We start from the raw sequence: 11799 nt of genomic DNA on the forward strand, positions 1-11799 counted from the left end.
CTAGTCTTCTAGACTGTGAGCCCACTGTTGGGTAGGAACCGTCTCTATATGTTGCCAACTTGTACTTCCCAAGTGCTTACTACAGTGCTCTGCACACAGTAAGCGCTCAATAAATATGATTGAATGAATGAATGAATTTTACAGATGAGGTAACAAGCACAGAGGAGTTAAGTTTCTTGGCCGAGATCGCAGAGCAGACAAGTGGCGGAGCCGGGATTAGAACCCAGATCCTTCTGACTGCCCTCCCACTTAGACCGTGAGCCCCAGGGACTGTGTCTGACCTAATTAACTCGTATCTACCCCAGCGCTTAGAACAGTGTTTGACCCATACTAAGTGCTTAATCCCCCCCTCAGGATGGCACCTGGAGAGTTTCCAGTCCTCTACCCGTCTCGACTGCGGGAGGGAGAGTCAAGCAGAGGCCTGTCTGTGCCATTCCTAGCTTGGGCAGTGGCTGGCTAGTGGCAGGCCATCTGCTACTAGTCAAAACTCCCCTATGCTGGGCAATAGCGGCACGGGAGAGAGTCGAGGGCAGAGACTCAAGTTGACCGCGCGGAAGGTGACGATGGTCACAACCACATCCGGATTTTTCCAAGACAACACTCTGGATCCGCCACCAGAACAATGGCAGATGGAGAGCGGGGCGTTGTGGGAGAGATGTGTTCATGGAGTCGCTATGGGTTGGGAATGACTCGACGACCAGAGACGAGTGCTTAACAAATACCATAAAAACAAAAGACCATACCTTGAAAAGGAGCGATCCGCTGTAGCTGCACGCCCAGGGTTTTCTGTTGCTCTCCAGGTTATTCTACGAAACATCCAGACTGCCGCCCCCCACCCGCCACTGACCAACAGAAATCAGGGCCTCGGGTTCAGGTTACGGAAGGAAGTCCTTTCTCTATATTAAACGATACTTTTATTCTCGTGAAATTCAGTTGCAGCGTGCCAAATATAATTCCAAACAGCCTCATATATTAAAATCCTTAAATAGATTCTGTGAGTTCTAAATGAAGGGCTGACAGGAGGCAGGGAGATGTTGGGGAGGGAATTAGATGTGGAGCTCCAGTCGCGATGCTTCGTTTCGATTCTGCGAGTTAGGAAATAAAAACGATGCATATTGGAAAATTCCCCAATAACTGAAAACAAAACGTCACCTTCGGGTCCGGATCCCCACCTCTCCTGTCACCCCCAGGCCCCTTCCGCTGATGTTTCTCGCACATGACGGGTATCCAAACAGATCAGAGAATGTTAGCTGGAAGTTTCAAACGTTTGGGCCTTTGCACGCAAATGCAAATCCATTCCTCGTTTAGCTGTCCTGTTTTGGCAATAAGAGCAAGCAATATGCTTGGATAAAGTGATTTCCACTCCGTTGCAAACTATCTTCTCTTTCTGGTGTTGAAAAGGCATTTGCAGAACCCTGGGACAAGAGACACCGTGTCAATTCCAGCATAAGCCCATTATTTCTAATTATCTGGTTAACAGATATCACATAGTCCTGTCAATCCGTTATATTTCTCACTCGGAACTGACTAATCCAACTGCCCCTCGGACTTCCAAGCAGCCAGGCCCGTTTGTGAGCGCTCCCAGCGAGGACTCTGCTGGAATGCCCGCTTCCCACCGCTTAGTCTGGTTCTTCACCGAGAGGAAGCGCCCCATTAAAGCCCTCGGCCACGACGGCCCGTCTGCGCCCCGATAAGGACCGTCGCTGAGGATCAGGAGCCGTCCGCACCCCTTACTTACCCGGGAAATCGCGCACTTCATAAATGAGGAGAGGATGTATTCTGATCCACCTGTAGAGAGTACCCACAGATGGAAAAAAGAAACTCAGGCTGCGGGGCTCTGGATTCCTCCAGGAATGAGCATCTTTAAACCCCAGTGACCTGAGAAAGGAGTCTCTCGAGTTCTGAGATATGGGGACACAATCCTGTTCCGTCCTCCCTCTCCCACCAAAGCTGAGGCTGTGAGCCCTGAGGACAGGGACATATCTGGGATTATAATATTACTGTACTTGTTGAGTGCTTACTACGTGCCAAGCACTGTTCTAAGCACTGGGGTAGATAGAAGGTCATCAGGTTGTCCCATGTGGGGCTCACACTTCTTACTCCCCATTTTACAGATGAGGGAACTGAGGCACAGAGAAGTTACGTGGCTTGCCCAAGGTCACATAGCGGGCAAGCGCATGGCCAGGATTAGAACCTAGGTCCTCTGGCTTCCAAGCCCAGGCTCTCATCACTAGGCTGTGCTGCTTCTCATATTCTGTTTCGAGTGAATATCCTTGTGGCCTCGTGGAAAAAGCCCAGGCCTGAGAGTCGTAGGGACCTGGGATCTCATCCCACCTCTGCCACTGGCCTGTTGTGTAACCTTGGGCAAGTCACTTCGCTTCTCTGGGCCTCAGTTCCCTCATCTGTAAAATGGGGATGAACACTGTGAGCCCCTCGAGGGACAGGGACTGGGTAGATACTATGTTTCTATCCCAGTACTTAGAACAGTGCTTGGCACATAGCACTTAACAAATACTATATTTTTTAAAAAAGGGTTGGGGGGCGGGGGGGAGTAAAAAAAAAATGTGAGGGGTTAATGGGTGTGGTCTGACCTGAAAATATCCTTTCAGATTGGCTGGTGTTTTAAAGTCTCCTTTCATAACCTAGGAAAGAAAAATGAGAACAACAGCAACATGAAGATTAAGACAACGCCACCACTACAGACTTTTCTCCCGTCACAACAAGCCCCGACGTGGGCGGCGGCATCGGGGCCCGGGGAAAAGAGCGTGGATGCGGGGAGTCCGGACCTGAGTTCGAGTCCCAGCCCTGCCCCTCCGGCCTGCTGTGTGACCAGGGCCACGTTACCGACCCCCTCTGGGCCTCAGCTTCCTCATCTGTCAAACGTGGAGAGGGTCCGCGCGCCCCCAGATCTCCCCCGAGGCTTAGCTAGCCATAAGAGTTTCATCAATATCGGGATGGACAACCTTGATGTCGTTGCACCGAGCGCTCGGGAGAGTCCATTCAGAGGCGGCTTCAGGCAAGCGCGGCCCGTGAGCCAGACGGAGGCTGGAGAGGGAAACGGGCTGACACTGGGGCTCGGGCATCGGCCAGAAGCAGAGCCCTTCCTTCAGCCCGCTGTCCGTTTGGCTACTCTGGGCTTGTTGCTGCGCGATGGTCTCTCACTTGTTGTTTTTTTTAAAGCAGTCGCTGTTAAGTGCTTACTATGCTTCTAGACTGTGAGCCCACTGTTGGGTAGGGACTGTCTCTATATGTTGCCAACTTGTACTTCCCAAGCGCTTAATACAGTGCTCTGCACACAGTAAGTGCTCAATAAATACGACTGATTGATTACTTTGCCAAGTGCTTAGTACAGTGCTCTGCACACCATAAGCGCTCAATAAATACGACTGAATGAATGAATGCAAGTCGGTCGATACCGGCGTTTGACCATTTGCCAAGGACGAGGGGCCGTGAAGTCCAGGGATGATGTCCCAGGAAACCCATGCACTGGGTTCTGGGAATTCAGATAATAATAATAATAATAATAATAATGTTGGTATTTGTTAAGCGCTTACTATGTGCCAAGCACTGTTCTAAGAGCTGGGGTAGATAGAAGGTCATCAGGTTGTCCCACGTGGGGCTCACAGTCTTCATCCCCATTTTACAGATGAGGGAACTGAGGCCCAGAGAAGTTAAGTGACTTGCCCAAGGTCACACAGCTGACAAGTGGCAGAGCCGGGATTAGAACCCATGACCTCTGGCTCCCCAGCCTGTATTCTTTCCACTGAGCCACGCTGCTTCTCTAGTTCTGAAGAGATTTGCCCAGAGGGTCCCAGCTCCACCACTTGTCTGCTGTGTAGCCTTGGGCAAGTCACTTGCCTTCTCTGGGCCTCAGTTCCCTCATCTGTAAAATGGGGAGGAAGACTGCGAGGCCCACGTGAGACAGGGACTGTCCAACCTGACTGACTTGTATCTACCCCAGAGCTTAGAACAGTGCCTGCAGCACAGTAAGTGCTTCACAAATATAATAATAATAGACATTCTCAAAGCCCAGGATGTTTGGGAGGTTTGGTTTCTCCTGTTTTTTTTTTTTTTTTAATTTTGTTTTGTGTTTTGGTTTTGGAACACACACTTAGGACGCCGGACTTTTCACTCGGTTTTGGAGTGAGACACGGAAAGCTTTTTCCCGGAGGTGACTATGGGTTGGATGGTGTACCGATTCAATCTTCCGGGACTGAATGATTGTCCCCTGGGGTGAAGTATTGTCTTTGATTATTAATAATAACACCACCATTATCAATAATAACAATACCCATGGCAGTATTATTATATTATTATCAATTATAATAACAATTATAATTAATAATAATATCGATAATAATGGTATTTGTTAAGCCCTTACTATGTGCCAGACACTGTTCCAGGCACTGATTAGACTAACAGTTAATTCAAGGGAAATGATCAATTATTTGATTGCCGGTGTAGCGTATTAGTTTTGTTTCTCTTTCCATTCTGTACCCTGTTCTCCCTTCTACATGGACTGTGAGCCCCACTCTGGGACAGAGACTGCATCCGCCTCAGCGCTTAGAACAGTGCTTGACACAACTGTGGCTTAGTGGCTAGAGCCCGGGCCTGGGAGACAAGAGGAGGTGGGTTCTAATCCCAGCTGCACCACTTGTCTGCTGTGTGACGTGCGGCAAGTCACTTCACTCCTCTGTGAAATGGGGATAAGGACTGTGAGCCCCATGTAGGATGGGGGCAGTTTCCAACCTGATGAGCTGGTATCTACCCCAGCGCTTGGAGCAGTGCCTGGTACATAGTAAGCGCTTAACGTATATTAAAAAAACAACAACCAAAAAACCCTTTCTGAGGGCTCCCCACTGGCCTTGTCAGCCTCCCATGCACTCCCTTCCTGTGGAGGAAGAATTCTGGTCTTCCTGGTTGCTAGGTCTGGGGCCCTTTATAAGCTCCTTGCGGGCAGGGAGCGTGGCTACCACCTCCGCTGCATCGTCCTCTCCCGGACGCTTAGTACAGTGCTCTCCCCACAGAAAGCGCTTAAACAACGGCAGATTGATGGGTCGAGGTAGGAGTGCTGAAAGACCGGTCTTGGGCGCAAAACCCCCAAGGTGGCAGCGTGGCCTAGTGGACAGAGCCCGGGCCTGGGAGCCGGAAGGACCCGAGTTCTAATCCCAGCTCCGCTACTTGTCCGGTGGGTGACCTTGGCTGACTCACTTCATTTCTCTTAGAGGAGCCGCTTGGCCTAGTGGATAGCTTTAATTCTATTTGTTCTGACGACTCTGACACCTGTCTACAGGTCGTGTTTCGTTGTCTGTCTCCCCCTTCTAATGATAATAATAATAATAATGGTGTTTGTTAAGCGCTTACTATGTGCAAAGCATTGTTCTAAGTGCTGGGGAGGTTACAAGGTGATCAGGTTGTCCCAAGGGGGGCTCACAGTTTTAATCCCCATTTTCCAGATGAGGGAACTGAGGCCCACAGAAGTGAAGTGACTTGCCCAATGTCACACAGCTGACACTTGGAGGATCTGGGATTTGAACCCATGACTTCTGACTTCAAAGCCCGGGCTCTTTCCACTGACCCACGCTGCTTCTAGACTGTGAGCCTGTTGTTGGGGAGGGACCGTCTCTATACGTTGCCAACTGTACTTCCCAAGCGCTTAGTACTTAGTGCTCTGCACACAGGAAGTGCTCAATAAATACGATTGAATGAATGAATGAATGAATAGGAGCCCAGGCCTGCAAGTCAGAAGGACCCTGGCTCTCATCCTGGCTCCTCCGCTCGTCCGCTGCGTGACCTTGGGCAAGTCACTTCTCCATGCATCAGTTCCTTCATTGGTCAAGCGGGGTGAGGGACTGTGTCCAACCTGACGAGCTGGAACCCAGTGCCTGGCACGTAGTAAGCGCCCAACCAATACCATAACAGCACCTCCCACCAGAAGGAGCCCACTCACCCGGTTGGTGTTGTTGACGACGAACGGGTCGGGGTCTCCGTAGTTTGGCGGGTTGGCGTAGGGGTCGTAGCCGAGCTTGGCCAGCATGGGAGCGATGTGGGCCATGTCCTGGACCACGTCTTCCGGGATGTGCCCGATCCACTTGGACAGGGCTTCCAGGTTCACGGGCTTGATCACCTGGTCTGTCGATCGCTCGATCCTACGGGGGACGAAAAAGACAGAGTCACTGGGGTTCCCCGGGGTCTCCTCTGTCCCCCGGAAGCTCCTTCGGGACAAGGACCGGCTTTTGTTTGTTTTTAAATGGTATCCATTAAGTCAGTCAGCCCATTGGTATTTATTGAGAGCTCACTGTGTGTGGAGCATCGTACTGAATGCTCGGGAGACGACGAAAGAATCAGCACCCATGATCCTTGCCCAGAATGAGCTTACGGTCTAGAGTCATACATTCAATCGTATTTACTGGGCGCTGTGTGCAGAGCACTGCACTAAGCCCTTGGGCGAGTACACTGTAACAATCCAAGAGACATATTCCCTGCCCAGGGTGGCTGATAGCCTTGAGGGGAAGATGGACAATAACAGAAACAAATTACCGAATAAGCGCTTACTACAAGCCCGGGCTCTTTCCACTGAGCCACGCTGCTTCTTTAAAGCAGTCTACCACCTTGCGCCCTCCTGCCTTAGCTCCCTTCTCTCCTTCTCCATCCCAGCCAGCACCCTCCGCTCCTCTGCCGCCACTAACCTTCTCCCTGGGCCTCCATCTCACCTGTCTCACCGCCGACCCCTGGCCCACATCCTACCTCTGGCCTGGAACGCCCTCCCTCCTCATATCTGCCAGATAGTGACTCTCCTCCCCTTCAAAGCCTTACTGAAGGCCCGTCTCCTCCAAGAGGCCTTCCCACATTAAGTCCCGCTTTTCCTCCTCTCCCACTCCCTTCTCTGTCGACTTGCTCCGACTTACTCCCTTTGCTCTTCCCACAACTCAGCCCCACACCACTTATGTCATTTTATGTCACACCGGCCGTCATTTTATTTATATGTATTGATGTCTGCCTCCCCCGGGGTCCCAGACCGTAAGCCGGTTGTGGGCTGGGAATGTAAGCGCTCAACAGATATGATTGAATGAATGAATGAATCCTCATTTTACAGATGAGGTAACTGAGGCCCAGAGAAGTGAAGTGACTCACCCAAGGTCCCCTAGCGTACAAGTGGCGGAGCCGGGAGGAGAACCCAGGTCCTTCTGACTCCTGGGCCCAGGCTCTACCCACTAGACCATGCTGCTTCTCTGGGCCTCAGTGTCCACTTCTGTAAAATGGGGATTCAATCTGCATCCTCCCTCCTGTGGCGAGGCGAATCAGGGGACTGGCCACCTCAAGGTGTACGACAGGACTAGCGACGAGGAGTTCGGAAGCGCGGGTGGGAGACTGCCCCCATCGTGACCGAAATGCCAGCCGGACGTCCCGAGCCGGGAACGCGGAAGAAGGGGTCCCTCACCCCCGGGCCAATCTAATACGGTGTGGAGGAGCAGAGAGGTGGGGATGGAGGCTGGACAAGTGGAAACTGGAAGCCCGAATGGGCCGGAGGGTCGGGCGATAGATCCCGGCCGCCCCCGCCGATCCGGGCGGCAGACGGAGACCGGCGGCAGCAGGCCGAGGGTCACCTCTGCCCGGGGTGTGGGACGCCCGCTCCGTCTGCGCCAAGTGAGGGGCCGGGAGGTGGGTGAGGGTCCCGCTGAGACGCCTAGGCCACTTCGCCAGGTCCGAGCAACACACGAGGGAAATCCCCTGGGGTAGGAAGCATTCACAGGTGGAAGTCAGGGGCGGAAGCAGCGCGGCACAGTGGACGGGGCACGGCCCGGGAGCAAGGAGATCACAGGTTCTAATCCCGGCTCCGACCCGGGCCGCTTCCCTTCTCCGGACCTCGATTCCCTCCTCTGGAAGGTGGGGATTGAAGAGTGTGAGCTCCACGTGAGAAGCAGCGTGGCTCAGTTGAAAGAGCCCGGGCTTTGGAGTAGGAGGTCATGGGTTCAAATCCCGGCTCCGCCACTCGTCAGCTGTGTGACTTTGGGCAAGTCACTTAACTTCTCTGGGCCTCAGTGACCTCATCTGCAAAATGGGGATGAAGACTGCGAGCCCCCTGTGGGACAACCTGATCACCTTGTAACCTCCCCAGCGCTTAGAACAGTGCTTTGCACATAGTAAGCGTTTAATAAATGCCATCATTATTAAGTTGCTTGTATCCGCTCCAGCACTCAGTATAGTGCCCGGCACACAGTAAGCGCTTAACAAATACCCTCGTTTTTTTCCTCCCTCCAGGCAAGGGTGAGGGAATCTGCGTGTGGAGAGCTAAAACAGGCCGAAAGGGATGTCAGACTCGCCCCGCGGAAGACGTTTCGCGTGGCTCGGCCTTCCTGACTTGGGGCCCTCCCGGCGCGGGCCGGGCGACTCCTCCTCTGGCGAGGGGGCAAGCACCGGGAGCGGGCAGGGGGAGCGGGAGGACTCACTTGGACAGGGAGACGCCCCCGGGCTTGCCGATGAGGTCCTCATGGTGCAGGAGGGCGTCGGTCCAGGCGAGGCCGAGGAAGTCGACGACGAGGCGCAGGGAGCGCTGCGGGTGGAGGACCAGCTGCTCGTAGTAGACGGGCAGGCACTTGGCCCGCCCCACCTGCAGACACTGGGCGTACATCACCTCGATGGCCCGGTTCCACTTGGTCAGGCAGTCGCGGTAGCTGGTCAGGTCGAAGCCGGCGATGGTCACCTTGCGCGAGATCATGGAGTGGACGGAGGCGCGGCCGTCGCGCACCATCAGCAGGAACTTGGAGTTGGGGAAGAGGCGGGCCAGGTAGACGGACGACTTGAGGGTGAAGGGGTCCTTGTTGCAGAGGAAGCGGGCGGGCTCCCCGTGGCGGGCGATGACCTCCAGGACGAAGGCGCGCACGGCCGCGTCCAGCACCCGCTCCGTGACGCCGGCCTCGTCCAGGCGGGCCTTCTCGCGGGCGGAGCGGGCCCAGGCCTGGCGCATGGCCAGCAGGCGGGGGATGATGCGGGTCTCCTGGCCGCAGCGCACCTCGGGGTGGGCGTCCAGCATGGCGCGCATCAGGGTGGTGCCGCTGCGGGGCACCCCGCCCACAAACACCAGCGGTGTGTCCTTGCCGTAGCGGTACTCGCCCCGTCCCCGCTCGTCCCGCACCACCAGCTCCTCCTCCTCCTCGTCATCCTCCTCTTCGTCGGCGGGCCCCGGGCCGCTCCCGCCCCCCCGGGCTCCCGGGCACACCAGGGCCCGCCGCCCCACCAGGGCTGCCGCCAGCAGGGCCAGCGCCAGGCTGCCCGCCACCGCCCCCCGCCGCGCCGTCACACGCATCCTCTTCCGGACCGCCGCCACCAGGCCTCGGCCTCAGCTCTCCTCGGCCGGCGGCGGGAGGGACGCCCCAACGGCTCCTGAGAGGGGGTGGGGGGTGCGCGGAGAGAGATACCCAGAGACAGAGGGGGAGAGGGAGGGAGAGGGAGAGAGAAGGAGCAACGGAGGGACAGTTGTGGGGAGAGGGAGAGATGAAAGGAGCAAAAGAGGAAGGGGGAGAGGGAGGGACAGGGTGGGAGGGAGAGGGAGAAGAAGAGGGCGAGAGGGGAAGAGAGAAAGGGAGAAGGAGCAAGGGAGGGAGAGGTAGGGGGAAGAGGGAGAGAAGAGGAGATGGAGAGGAAGAGGGAGAGAAAGAGGAAGAAAAGAAGAGAGGGAGAGGAAACGGGAGAGAAGAGAGGGAGAGAGGATGGTGGTGGGGAGGGAGTGTCAGAGGGCTCACCACCAGGGAGGTAGTCCCCTCACACACACACACCCCTGCTGGTCTGGAAATTATTTTAGGGGTGCAGGGACCACATCACCTGATGACTGTGCTCTCTCTACAAGCGCACACAGTACCCTGTCATCTCCCTCAGGGCGGGAATTGTTCTACTCACTCCACTGTCCTCACCTAAGTGTTTAGTAGAGTGCTCTGTACATAGTCCAACGCCAACTCCTTCAGGGCGAGAACTGTGTCAACTTGCTCTATTGTCCTCACCCAACAGCTTAGTACAGTGCTCTGCACACAGTACACTGCCATCTCCTTCAGGGTGGGGATTGTGTCTACTGACTCCACTGTCCTCACCGAAGGGCTTAGTAATAATAATAATAATAATAATGGTATTTGTTAAGTGCTTGCTATGTGCAAAGCACTGTTCTAAGCGCTGGGGGGATACAAGGCGATCGGGTTGTCCCCCGTGGGGCTCACAATCTTAATCCCCATTTTTACAGATAAGGCCCAAGAGTACAGTGCTCTGCACACAGTACACACCGCCATCTCCTTCAGGGTGGGGTTTGTTCTACTGACTCTACCGTCAACTAAGTGTTTAGTACAGTGCTCTGCACACAGTGCACTTGCCAACTCCTTCAGGGCAGGGATCGTATCTATTATTACTCTACTATTACTTACAACAATGTTTGATGTATTTGTTAAATGCTTACTCTGTGCCAAACACTGTTCTAAGCACTGGGGCAGATCCGAGCTAATCGGGTTGGACACAGTCCCTGCCCGACATGGGGCTCACAGTTTTCATCCCCATTTTCCAGATGAGGGAACTGAGGCCCAGAGAAGAGAAGTGACTTCACAGTCTTCACAGATGACGACCGTGAGCCCCACGTGGCACAGGGACTGTGTTCAATCTGATTAGCCTGTCTCTATCCCGGCGCTTGGTACGGTTCCTGGCACAGAGTAAGCGCTTAAACACCACAAAAACGTAGCAAGGAGGCGTGGGCCACGGTGACCAATGTAGTCCAGGACCCCGCGCCCCGCGGCACCCGAATCTGCTTCTGTCCCGAGCCGCTCTCGACCCGCTCACCTGCCTCAGCCGCGCTCATGCCTCCGCCCAGGAACCGGCTCCGAATCGCAGGCCTCAGGCGAATCCCTGAGGGGGAAAGACAAGAAAAAACAGCCCTGTGAGCCCTGCCTCTCGGAGAATCTATCGAGCCATCGATCGAATGGTCCATGGTATTTATGGAGCGCTTCCTGCAGACAGGGCACTGGATTAAACGCTTGGGAGAGGTCGCTAAAACAGAGTTGGTGGCCCACGAGGAAGCAGGGAAGCGGCGTGGCCCGGTGGAAAGAGGCCGGGCCTGGGATTCGGAGGACACGGGCTCCAACGCCAACTCCGCCGGGTGCCCGCTGCTCTGGCTGGATCTGAGGGGCTCAGGCACGGCCCGGACCGGGGGGAGAGGGTTCGGTCCGAGCCGTGGGACATCCCGATCCGTTTCAAAGGGGCTGAAGGGAGTCATTTGGCCAGGGTTTCGCCCAATAATAACTATGGTACTTGTTAAGCGCTTACTATGTACCAGGCTCTGTCCTAAGCGCTGAGGTAGATACAGAATAATCAGGTTGGACAGTCCCTTTCCCACATGGGGCTCACGGTCATCATCCCCACTTTCCAGATGAGAGAACTGAGGCCCAGAGAAGCGAAGTAGATGAGTGGCAGAGCCAGAATTAGAACCCAGGTCCTTCTGATTCCCAGGCCCGGGTTTCTAGCCATTAGGCCACAGTGCTTCTCCTGTGACCCTGGGTAAGTCGGTTTGCTACTCTGTGCCTCAGTTACCTCAACTGTAAAATGGGGATCAAGATTATGAGCCCCATGTGAGACAGATTACCTTGGACCTATCCCGGCTCTTTATCCAGTGCCTGGCACAGAGTAAGCGCTTAACAAATATCCCCCCAAGAAAGCACTGTACTAAGTGCCTGGGAGAGTCCAAAAGAAACAAGCCCCACGTTCCCTGCCCCCCATCCCTTGCTAGCGTCTCCTGGGGTGGGATGGGGTGGAGTGAAGTGGGGGGAA

General features: G+C 54.7%; 1 protein-coding gene across 1 annotated transcript; it reads right to left on the reverse strand.

Annotated features, from left to right (window-relative positions):
* Positions 1-885: 885 nt before the first annotated feature.
* Positions 886-10875, reverse strand: TPST2 (tyrosylprotein sulfotransferase 2). The gene is made up of 6 exons (XM_038762993.1): positions 10816-10875; positions 8451-9384; positions 5951-6149; positions 2592-2642; positions 1739-1788; positions 886-1415 (listed from the first exon to the last, which is right to left on the reverse strand). The coding sequence occupies exons 2-5, from the start codon at positions 9305-9307 to the stop codon at positions 1756-1758; spliced, it is 1140 nt and encodes a 379-aa protein (XP_038618921.1). The 5' UTR covers positions 9308-9384; positions 10816-10875; the 3' UTR covers positions 886-1415; positions 1739-1755.
* Positions 10876-11799: the final 924 nt, after the last annotated feature.

The sequence above is a fragment of the Tachyglossus aculeatus genome, chromosome 21 (genome assembly GCF_015852505.1).
Source record: "Tachyglossus aculeatus isolate mTacAcu1 chromosome 21, mTacAcu1.pri, whole genome shotgun sequence".
In the NCBI taxonomy this organism is placed as follows: domain Eukaryota; kingdom Metazoa; phylum Chordata; class Mammalia; order Monotremata; family Tachyglossidae; genus Tachyglossus; species Tachyglossus aculeatus.